General features: G+C 39.8%; 1 protein-coding gene across 4 annotated transcripts in view; it reads right to left on the bottom strand.

The window, feature by feature from the left end:
* Nucleotides 1–501: 501 nt before the first annotated feature.
* LOC122999961 (kinesin-like protein KIF13B) overlaps nt 502–10,713 on the bottom strand; it is a 35,663-nt gene continuing 25,451 nt past the window's right edge. For 3 of the 4 annotated variants that reach the window (XM_044377354.1, XM_044377356.1, XM_044377357.1), the window contains 5 exons: nt 8,967–9,060; nt 7,416–7,534; nt 3,550–3,615; nt 1,283–2,732; nt 502–1,160 (listed from right to left, as the gene is read on the bottom strand). In XM_044377354.1, the coding sequence (XP_044233289.1) occupies nt 904–1,160; nt 1,283–2,732; nt 3,550–3,615; nt 7,416–7,534; nt 8,967–9,060 (1,986 nt within the window). In that variant the 3' untranslated portion in view covers nt 502–903. The remainder of the gene's footprint in view (nt 1,161–1,282; nt 2,733–3,549; nt 3,616–7,415; nt 7,535–8,966; nt 9,061–10,713) is intronic. The other variant, XM_044377355.1, reaches the window with a different exon arrangement.

Genomic DNA, 10,713 nt, shown 5'->3' with positions numbered 1-10,713 from the left:
ACACACTTGAAGACAAAGCTGATTTAAAAAAAATATTGCAAAATTTCAGTGGAATTTGTCAGGAAAAAGAGTGCAAGTTTGTTTCTAAAACAGTAGAAATACACATTCAAGAGCTACAATAAGCTCCTTAAAACAGTTCATGAACAGTTTTCAACCGCACAACACAGGAAAAACATGCTAATTTCTCACCAAGGCACATTTGTTTGAGTAGTAGTCATGATATTTCAAGGCACAACAATAAAATAACAGCATCCAATCAACATTACAAAAGGTTTTGAAGTAATTTATGAGACTCCAACATGCAGCTGCATAATATATTTTGAACAGTAGATGTACAGTATGAGCACTTACGAGTGATGTGCCACCTTTGAAGTCTGACAACATAATCCAGTGATTTTTTTATTATTAATATTTGACCCCAATGTACTTCTGCTTGGCAAGTAGCAGAGCACATTGATGAAGACAAAATGTGCTGATTTTGAGGCAGTGTTTTGATTGTAATATACTGTTGTCACAGGAAAAAAACCCTTTCCGCAAGGAGATATCCACCATTTAAAAACATGAAATCTTGGCGTAAATGAAATTCATTAAAGAGAAATGGTTGTTATTTGCATCTACATACCTAAAAACATTCACATTTTCTGATAAAACATTCAATATTTCTCTGTAGTTTTCAAATACTAAGTATTCCCAGGTGGGAATACAGCCTATAGCAGATGATGAGTGATAAAGATGTGATGAGAAGGTTCCCTCTCCCACCAGAGGAGTGTGGAGTGAAAACTGTACCAGATTCAGTGAATTGTCACTCTTTCTGAAAGATGATCACATCAACCAGACGCTGGGTGTGGAGGTGACAGCTAACTGGGAGTCCAGCAATTACCCGTTAAGCGGAGACCCCTCTTCTCAAGTGTTCCAGGACTTGCGGTTCTCTCCTCTGCTGCGGCCGGGTGATGCCCCTCCACCTTCGCCTTTAGCCAGAGCGGTAAGGGCTGCCAGGTTTGGGCTGGATCCAGATAAATTAGCACTGCGGCGCTTCTGTTGTTGCTGATGGCGACGACGTTTGCTGCCACCTCGGCTCACCCTGTCTGGCCTCACCAGTACACCGTAACCAGGGTTACAGTGGAAGTAGTGCTTTCCGCCTACCGAGCCATCATTCTTTCCTAGAGAAAGACCGAGAAAGGTTTGTTTGGTGTTGTGATTGGCGATAGAACCAAGTACAGTGTTCATGAAGAAAGAGGTAAGATCAGCTGAAATGCAGAAGTTCTGGACCTATTCTACTCACCTGCTGGTACCTCCAGTTCCACTCCCACCCAGGTGCCCTCTGCAAAATCTGTGGGTCCCACGTAACGGACGGTGCCGCTTTTATTGGTCCCAACAGTCACAAACTCCCCTTCTTTCAACCAGTCAGGAAGAACGGTGGTAGCAGCTGCATCTCCTTCAGAGTCTGAGATGATTTCCAGGCTTTCCATTGGCACAGAGAGGTTGAGTCCTGCTCCAACGCTGGCGGCCCGCTCCACCTGCCCAGGACTCTCCTCCTCCTCGCCCAGGATACGGTGAAAGGACTTAAGATCAGATGACTTCACTTTCTGGATCTTGAAAGGGTTGACCGCTGATGCAGTGGGTTTAGAAGGCTGAACGTTGGACAAAGAAGAAGCTGGAGTTTCAGCAGCTCTGGTAGATGCGCCAACAGTTGCTTCATGTTGCACCTCATCTGTGGATAAAGATGAAGTCGGCATAGAGGCACCATCTGGGTCTGAGGCCTGGGGAAGGGATTGTTCCTGGGTTGCAGTTTGAAGAACTGAGTCCCCAGATGGCACAGGAGTAGTTGCCGAGACTTCAGACAAAACTGGGATCAGGTTTGGAGCTGTATCTTGAGAATTGTCCAAGGCTATCTGTTCTTGTTCAGGCTGTTGTGGCAGTGGGACCATCGTTTCCAACTGACTTTGACCTTCTTGCGCAGATGGTTGTGTTTCATTATGGACTGGGAGTTCAGATTCTGTCTTGTCAGCGGCGTCATCTGTGGCGTTATCCAGCTTAAAATCTTCTGTCATAGAGGTCTCTGGTTTTAAGTTGTCTGTTTGTTGTAATTCTATCTGCTTGGTTTCATTCTCTTGTACCGACAATGAATCTTTGAGTGGCTCTGAACTGTCTAATTGCTCTGAACCAACATGGTCAGTTGTTGAGTCTTGCTTTTGTTTGGTCTGGCCTGGCAAGTCTGATTCTGCAACTGGATCAGGCTCTTCTAGCTCCTTCAACTGGACCGACGCAGACTGATTTGGTTCTTGTGGACTCAGATTAGCATCACACAGAGTATCGTTTGGTTTGGATTGTGGCAAGTCAGTTACCTCTGCGGGTGCCTTGCCGTTCAAAACCTGCGATGACTCCAGAGCCTCTGATTGGTCCGCAAGAGGAGATTCAAGGTCAGCGTCGGATTGTGAGGTAACAGAAAGAGGTGAGGATTCCTGCGTCATTTTATTTTCCTCTTCCTCTTTATTTGGCACAGCCTCAAAGCTGTCAGCCCTGCAGCCGGATGATGAAGGCAGGTCCCAGCTCAGCGTGTAGACGTCTGACAGCGTTGCCGTGGATATACTGGTTGACATGTAGCCACTGGAGGCTTCGCTCACTGGGCTGGGGGTGAAGTCTTCACTCTCTGGGATAATTGGCGGAGGAAGGGGCATGGATCTGGGGCTCTCCGTTTGGATCTCAGGAGGGATGATTTCCTCAATAGGAACCTGCGGGGAATCCATGGCAACAAAGGTATTAGTGACTCATAATACAACAAAAGGCAAAAGTCCATGTATGAAATGTTGCCTCTGAGTCAGATTGTTCTCAGTTGGACAAAAAATAAATCTTAGTTAATTACAGTGCGGTGAGAAACGTTAAAATAAAGTTGATGCTGAAAGTTGAAAGATGCTAAAGAGTTCCATAGAGGAACTGCAGAGTAGATGATTCTCTGTGGGTTTATCCCTAGAAGTTATATCTTTCACATTACACAATGTCTTTTGATTCATTAATATAAAACTATCAATTAGAGCAGCTTTCTACAACCTGTAAAGGCAACATAATGCTAAACAAATCTGTGATTCTAATTAAAGAAATTTACTGGCTGCTGTCCTTTTGTGACAAACTGTTTTTCTTTGTTATTTGCATAAATATAACAACAAAAAAAGAAACAAGAGAACAGTAAAATAGAGGTACAATAAATCAAACCCCCCATCTAGGATCTCATTGAAATCTGAAGGACATAATTAATCTGAATGCAATAAAAATGATAAAAGTGTATCAGAGACAATTATAACAATTCTTCAACTCTATGTAGAATAAATTACCAGGCTAGAACAGTTTGCATCATTTGTGTGCAGTAGCTCCTGATGGGAAAAAGAAGCCTTTTCCAAAAAGATAACTTATGTGCTCATATATCATTTAAGAGCAACATAGCGGGAGAGCATGGTGTCAGATAAATATATAAAAGATACTTAGCTCATATAGACATTTAGATACCTACAGCATAACACCATCTGGGCACTAAGTACAGTTTGGAGAACTTACCGGCTGCTGTTGTTTGCTCATTCCCTCTTCAACACTGGCCGACTGCACCATGATACGAGGCAAACTCTGCAACAGGAAGGGCATTTAAAAAGATGTTACGGGTCTGTTGCCAGGCAGATTTCAAGATGGAATTACAAGCCAGTCAGTGTCATTTCAGTCAAGTTCAACCTTGAGATTAGAAATCAAGTGGTGATTAGCTGCTGTGAGGGAACTAGAAAGCTCAGGCTTTGGTATGACAGTAAGAGAAATGTACGACTCTAAAAGACAGATACTGTAGGCTGAATGTCATAATCTCACAGAACACTAAACTAGGATAACTAACTAGGCCAGTTAACCATCTGTTTCAGTATGTTTTGACTGCCCAGACATTTTTTATAATTGCATACAATGAGTTTAGTTTATTAATATAGTACAAGGAGGAAAAATATCTTATTTATTGTGGCGATTAGCAGTCAAGATGTTGATATGAGTAGCAGAAAGTGCAATAAAAATATTTGTTCATCAGATCACTCAGACAGACAAATGATAAACGGGTAGAGCAATCAAGATAATTGCACCCATAATTATAATTGTACCCATAATCATTTGTTCCTACTCAGTATTCTAGTTACCTTTTCAACAATCAAAGTGATCTGTCAGCTGATTAAATATTGTACGATTTGCTTCCTAACTATTTTTTTTCTTCACTTTTTGAAGAGGGTAATCGAAAAAATAATAAACCTCATCTTCGAGTTTTTAAGATGTTTAATTAATTAGGACGATTGTTTGACTGTGTGCTCAGCAGATGCAGCATTGCGATAATCAGGATGATTGTTTGACTCTCGTGCGTCCCTGACATCACGTTCTGAGGGATCCGACACTTCATTCTCCACACTCTGCAGATCAAATGCAAATGGTTTGATTCGGGTCATGTTGTACTTAAGCTCTGAGAGGCACCACAACCTACGTGGACAGTAGGTCTACAGACAGAGAGCAGGTCAAACACATCTATCCTGTCCGTCTGTGGCTCAGGACAGTACACCTGTAAGTCGACACAACATGTAAGCTGCACATGGATGGCTGCCTGTTCCAAATTAGATGCAGATTTGTTTTTTATTTTAAAAAAGATGATATTTTTGGGGGGGTTGCAGAATCAAAAAACTGTAGTTGACACATGGGGGACCCTTTTTAGGGCAAGTCTAAATGAAGGTTAGGGTTAGTCTTGACAAAACAGGTCTCAAATCTCAAGTCCAAGTCAAGTTTTTATAAGTAAATTGTTCATCAACATGCAAGTCTTTCAGGTCCCACATTTTCCTTTCAAAGCTTTGGTATAGATCAAAACCAACAATGAATTTAACCCACTAACAAGTATCATGTGTGTATCCAAAGCCTGATATATCTTATTCCTCTGTACCATAGCTCCATTATTGACAACACCGTTGCTCTGGGTGACATGTTCCTTCATTAAGCATAAACATGGACTCTATTTATGGGCACATACACCAACCTGGTGCTGTAAATACACCGTAAATACACACTAGAGCATCAAAACTGTATCAAAGTGCAGGTGTGCAGGTCCCCAACAAATGCTCCTGTCCAGCTGTTTTAGGAGATTACTGAGCCTTTAGAGATTACTGAAACTTTATATCTGTGACCTGTTTTTACATTGTCTTCAGTAGGAAACGATGGGATTGAGGGTTAGCGCCACAGACAGCGTAGGTAAGTTGGAAAGTGCTGAGAGACAAACTCAAGAATTGTTGGTTTTGGTCTTTAATTTGAAATATAGTCGAATAATAAATTCTCAGCGAAGTCTGGCTTGAGTCTACACCTCTGCTGTACACAACATTTGTTAACGGTACAAATTTGTAATCATGACGTTTTTAATTAGCAGCAGTTAATACAGAGGAGTATCTAGCCTTAATACAGTCCTGAACATTTACTGTAACCTGCAGTTCATCGACGGTACCAGGCATGTCCAGAACTTTTTAAGAGGGATTTGTAAAGTAAATTGTTCCACTGTGCTGATTGTTGTTCACGCAGGTGTTGAGATCAGACCTACAATCAGTCACTCATCCAATTTACGTGAAACCCCCCAACAGCCTGCTAATATTTGAAATACTCAAGGATTTTGTTTTTGTGTTGACCTTTTGTAAACATCTGTAGCAGGCGGGATTGAGTCAAACGCTAATTAGGGCAATGGCCTAAAACAATTCGGCAACAATGCCCGACGGGTTTCCATTCCAACCGAACACCACAGCACATGATTTCCCTGATTAGCTTCCCTCTGCGGCTAATCAGTCAAATCAGTCGCTGCAGTGTTTAGCAGGAGTGAAGAGCTGCGGACTCCTGCGTCTCAATGGCGCATGATTGGAGATCAGTGGATGAGGAGGTGTAAAAAGGAGCGGGGGTGGCGAGGTTCACCTGCTCCTAATTAACCCTCCTCTACACACAGTGCACTCCTGTCTCAGCGGGGGCTGTTTGTAGAGTCTCCGCTGTCATCACAAACATTATACAGCACGTCAATCACTTGGGAGATACCACCTATGTTTATACTGTAAGTGTCGATCAGTTTCATTCTTAACGTGGTTACTCGAGTAACAATGTTTCAATTGTACAAATGTAAATGTCATGACAACACACGTAAGTTCACTTTACAATTACAGTTACTAATCCAGGAGTACTTTGATATTAAGCTCATTACTGTTGCATCTAAATTCTGTTTTCTGTACACAGTAGTAAGTGTTATCAGTTACTGTGGGGACTGTAATTTCTTTATTAGCAATAACCTCAATATGATATCATTTATTTGGTGATGGATCAAGCAAAGGTGCTTTGAAAGTTTTATTATCACTGCTTGACCCAAATGAGGTCTTAAACGGACAATCCAGATATTTAGATTCACACTCTGATAAAAGTACGACTGGGGACTTAACAGATCCAAAAGAAAAGAATGATCAAAATCGATGCAGCAGAGGCCGAGAGACATTGGGTCAAGCTCCAAAAACCCTGGCTCCTACACTTCCCATAATGCAACTCAATACAGTCATTATGCTGCGTTCATGTCCAACGGGAAATCTGTCAATGTCAAATTATTGTAATTAGAAATGTTCCCGACATCCAATGACTTGGATGTTAACGTGAACAGTATTCAAAACTCAATAACTCTGAATTTTCTGAAAGCTCTGATAAATCTGATTTGGCATTTAATAAAAACAAAACAATTATGAATGACTCACATCAGCCAAAGTCTGTCATTCAAAGTAATTAAGCCCAGTTTGATGGATGTAGTGTTATACTGTCAATGGGGCTGTTACTTTAAGTCAGACTATTCTTCAAACATAAGAAAAAAGTTAAATATTTGATCTGTAATGATCTGTCTAGATTCAAAATTCTCTGTGTATAAGCAAGCAAGTGAACAGAATGTTGTTTCTACATTGTAGTAACCTCTACCATCCATCCCATATGACCTGAACAAAGCCACTTAAAAATTTGTCTCTGAGCCCAAGCTGAGATAATCTTGATGAACACACACATATTATATATATATATATATATATATATATATATATATACACACAGTATAATCTGCACAAAACTGTGCTTGTTTATGATAAAGTTTCTGCACCACAGTTACCACTTTTGTAAACTTCTGATAACCACTGATCTTGGGCACTTAGGGAATTAATACATGTTATTTATTATTTGTGTTCCCATCTACATAAGCTCTGTTTCCATGGCAACAGGAGAAACAGAAATAGCTGCTGATGAGTAGAGAGGATATTTACATTCAGGCTGCGGTGATGCATATAAACTTTAAATCCCTGATAAGACAGCGAGCAGAATAAAAGCTTAAATCCAGAGCACGGTGTTTGACTGACTGAGTGTACCTGCTGATGGACAGCTGTCTGGTCTCTACTATCTTCCTTCCCACCAGGAAGCAGCGACTTCAGCAGCTTGGGGACGGCCTTCACTGTAGAGAGATAAGACGCAGCAAAGCCTGAATGCACTGATGGGGAGGATGGAAGAAAAGGGGAGAACAAGAGGAGTTTGCAGAAGCAGAGATGGAGAAGAGGGGCAGATAGAAGTAAGGAAGCATGATAGATAAAGTTTTTGCAGCAGGGAGGAAGGAAATTGAGAGACGCGTTAGCAAAGAAGAAAACAAGTGCCAAATTAAGACTCACAGCTAACGGACAGACATAGTTGGCCCCGGGCTAAAGCATCAAAAATAGAGCTGATGACATCAAAGGCAGCAAACAGGGAAAGATAATTCAAAGGCAGAGAAAGAGTCCATTAGAAGACTAGATAATGCATTTCTTGCAGAAAATGCCTGTGAATGCTGACAGCTGAAATGAATTGCAATTATTGCTGAAAATGCAGAAATCTGCACCTACAGGTGAAATTTTTTTTTATCAAATGCCACAGACTTGTTCAGCATCTCCATCTGTATAACTCTACTGAATTTGGTTACCATGGAATATTACATTTAAGAGATATAGCAGTTAATAAGCAGTATAGTGGTGTTTCACTCATGGCCAGTAGGTGGGGCTATTGGTGCCATACTTCAATAAGCCGTGTACAGTCTCATGGAGAACTTGTGTACAAAGTTTAATCTTAAGACAACAAAATTGTAGAAATATCAAATATATATATATATAATATTACAGTAGCGCCCCCTGTGGGTAGAATTGTATCAAATGTTACACACTTGTGCAGTGTAGCCGTATGTAAAACATTCTCAAATTTGGTTGCAATCAAATGTAGTATTGAAGAGTTATGGCTTGTTAAGTGCATCAGGCCACACCTTCAAAATTTTGCTTACCAATTACAGATAATCGGTAAGTGATACTCAAAAACAAGCTCATAAGTTTTAACCAGGGTCAACTGAATATGTTATATATCAAGTTTGGTGACGATTGGATGAAATGTGTGCCAACCCGAAGCAAAAAACGCAAGATTTTCCAGGCGTAAATGGGCGTAGCCTATATCAGTCTAATGTGCATCGTTCGAGGAATACACTGTGCAAATATTGTTTTGCTGCGCCTCACAGTTCATGAGTTATTAGCCAAAATGTAAAACATGTAATAAATGACCTCATGGTGGCGCTATTGGTCCCATGTTTTAATATGCTAAGCATTTCCACATGGGACACCTGTCCAGGATGTATGAATACTTCAGCATTTTTAGTTTTTGAGATATCAACTTTCAAATATTCCTCCCATTGACTTTCCATTATGAATGTAATACTTTAAAAAATTATATAGAATCACTGGAATATGCTAGAGAGAAGAAAAGTCATAGCATAAATGTCCTTAAAGAGTTGAACATTTTGATATTTGCAGTTGTAGCTGAAAATATGCAGAAGCAGTCAGCGATCGAAAAACGTAGGGAAGAAGAATAAATAAAGCTCTCAAGGACAATCAAGGTTTTATCAGTCGTACCGGTCTCTGGGTTCAGGTTCTGGGATATGGAGCTGGGCAGTGTGCGTCTGGATGGAGGAGGCGCTGCAGACAGATCCTGGTGACTATCCCAGCCCTGCAAACACAGGAGGGAAACACACACACACACAGGATGACACACACACACACACACACACACACACACGGCTTAAAGGAGGATTTCAGTTATCTGTGACCTTTAGTAGCCTCTATTGGTGATCAGATAGAACTGCAACAACAATGACAGATGTCAAACACACTTTTCAGTTGTTTATTAAGGCTTTTGAATGTCATATACAGACCCGTGGGTTTCAGTTATCTTTCCCATTTCAATTACACAGTACACACTGTTTTCCTCCTCTATTTTTGCGATCACCCTCAAGCCTCCGAGTATTGTGATACAAAATAACTTAAATATACAAAAACATATAGATATTTTTATATGGCTATGAGCAGTTCAAACCAAATAGTAATTTTCTTTTCTTAGACTGTTTATAGAGTTTTTAGGGGCCTGAAAAGGTGAAACTTTATTTTAACATGAAAAGCAAAGAGTAACGAAAAGTCAGAGAAATCTGTGTATTATATCTTTAGCGGTGCTAGCGGCTATGTCAGTCTGTCCACCACTTTAATCCAAACTGAAATATCTCTACAACTATAGGATGGATTACCATGATGTTCTACAGACATTCATGGTCCCCTGAAGATGAATGCTAATAAAATGTGTCAACAACTATTGGATGGATCGTCATGAAATGTGGTAAATACATTAATGTCTCCTGCAGGATGAGCTGTAATAACTGTAGTGATACCTTAACTTTTCATCTAGCGCCATCATCAGGTCCAAATGTCCAATTCCTTGAAGCTGCACTTCCTTTAAAATGTTGTATTTCACTTGATTTTATGCATTCTATGTATTCTATTTTTTAACTTTATTTTAATTTTATTATATTATTGTTATTATTATTATTCAGTGGGTTTTATCTTCCATCGTATGTTATGCAATCTATGTATTCTATTTTCACTTTATTTTATCTTTTTATTATTATTGTTATCAAGTGGGTTTTATTTTCCATCTCATGTTACATCAATGTTTTTTAACATTTTTTTCATGTGAAGCACTTGGTGCCTGTAATTTCTTTGTCGTAGAGCACTTTGAGCTGCATTTCTTATATAAAAGGTGCTATACAAATAAAGTTTATAAAAACAATAATTATTATTATTAATTTATAACCAAATACCTGCTAAACTAATAACATTCCCATCAGCCTCAGCTGTAATTGTGTTTAGTAGTAATAAGTGAAATATTAGTATGTAACAAGCAAACCTAAGATGGTGATCATGGTAAACGTGCCCACTTAGCATCAGCATGTTAGCATGTTAGCTAAAAGCACTACTGTTCCTAAGTGCAGCCTCACAGAGAAGCTACTGTAGAATATCTGTAGACTTGTCTTGTTTTTTTTCTTATTTCATATGAATATATTGCAACACATCTTGTACCCCTCCCACCCAGGTTGGGAACAACAGTTCTGAAACATAACAATAGAAATTAATATTTATATGCTGCAGGATTTTTTTTTTTTCCAATGCAGCTTCAAAACTCATCATCAACAAATCGAGTCTTGCTTCACTGTGGAGGCAGTGGGAATCAAACGCAATCTACATTAATGCCAGACATACTTAACGCATCATTTAAACTCCTTTTCTGAAGCCGACAATCTTGCAAATAGGAAATAGGAAATGGCATAAACAG

The sequence above is a fragment of the Thunnus albacares genome, chromosome 16, assembly GCF_914725855.1.
Source record: "Thunnus albacares chromosome 16, fThuAlb1.1, whole genome shotgun sequence".
NCBI lineage: Eukaryota > Metazoa > Chordata > Actinopteri > Scombriformes > Scombridae > Thunnus > Thunnus albacares.
The sequence above is the reverse complement of the archived record's forward strand: the minus strand, read 5'-3'. Positions and strand labels throughout refer to the sequence as shown.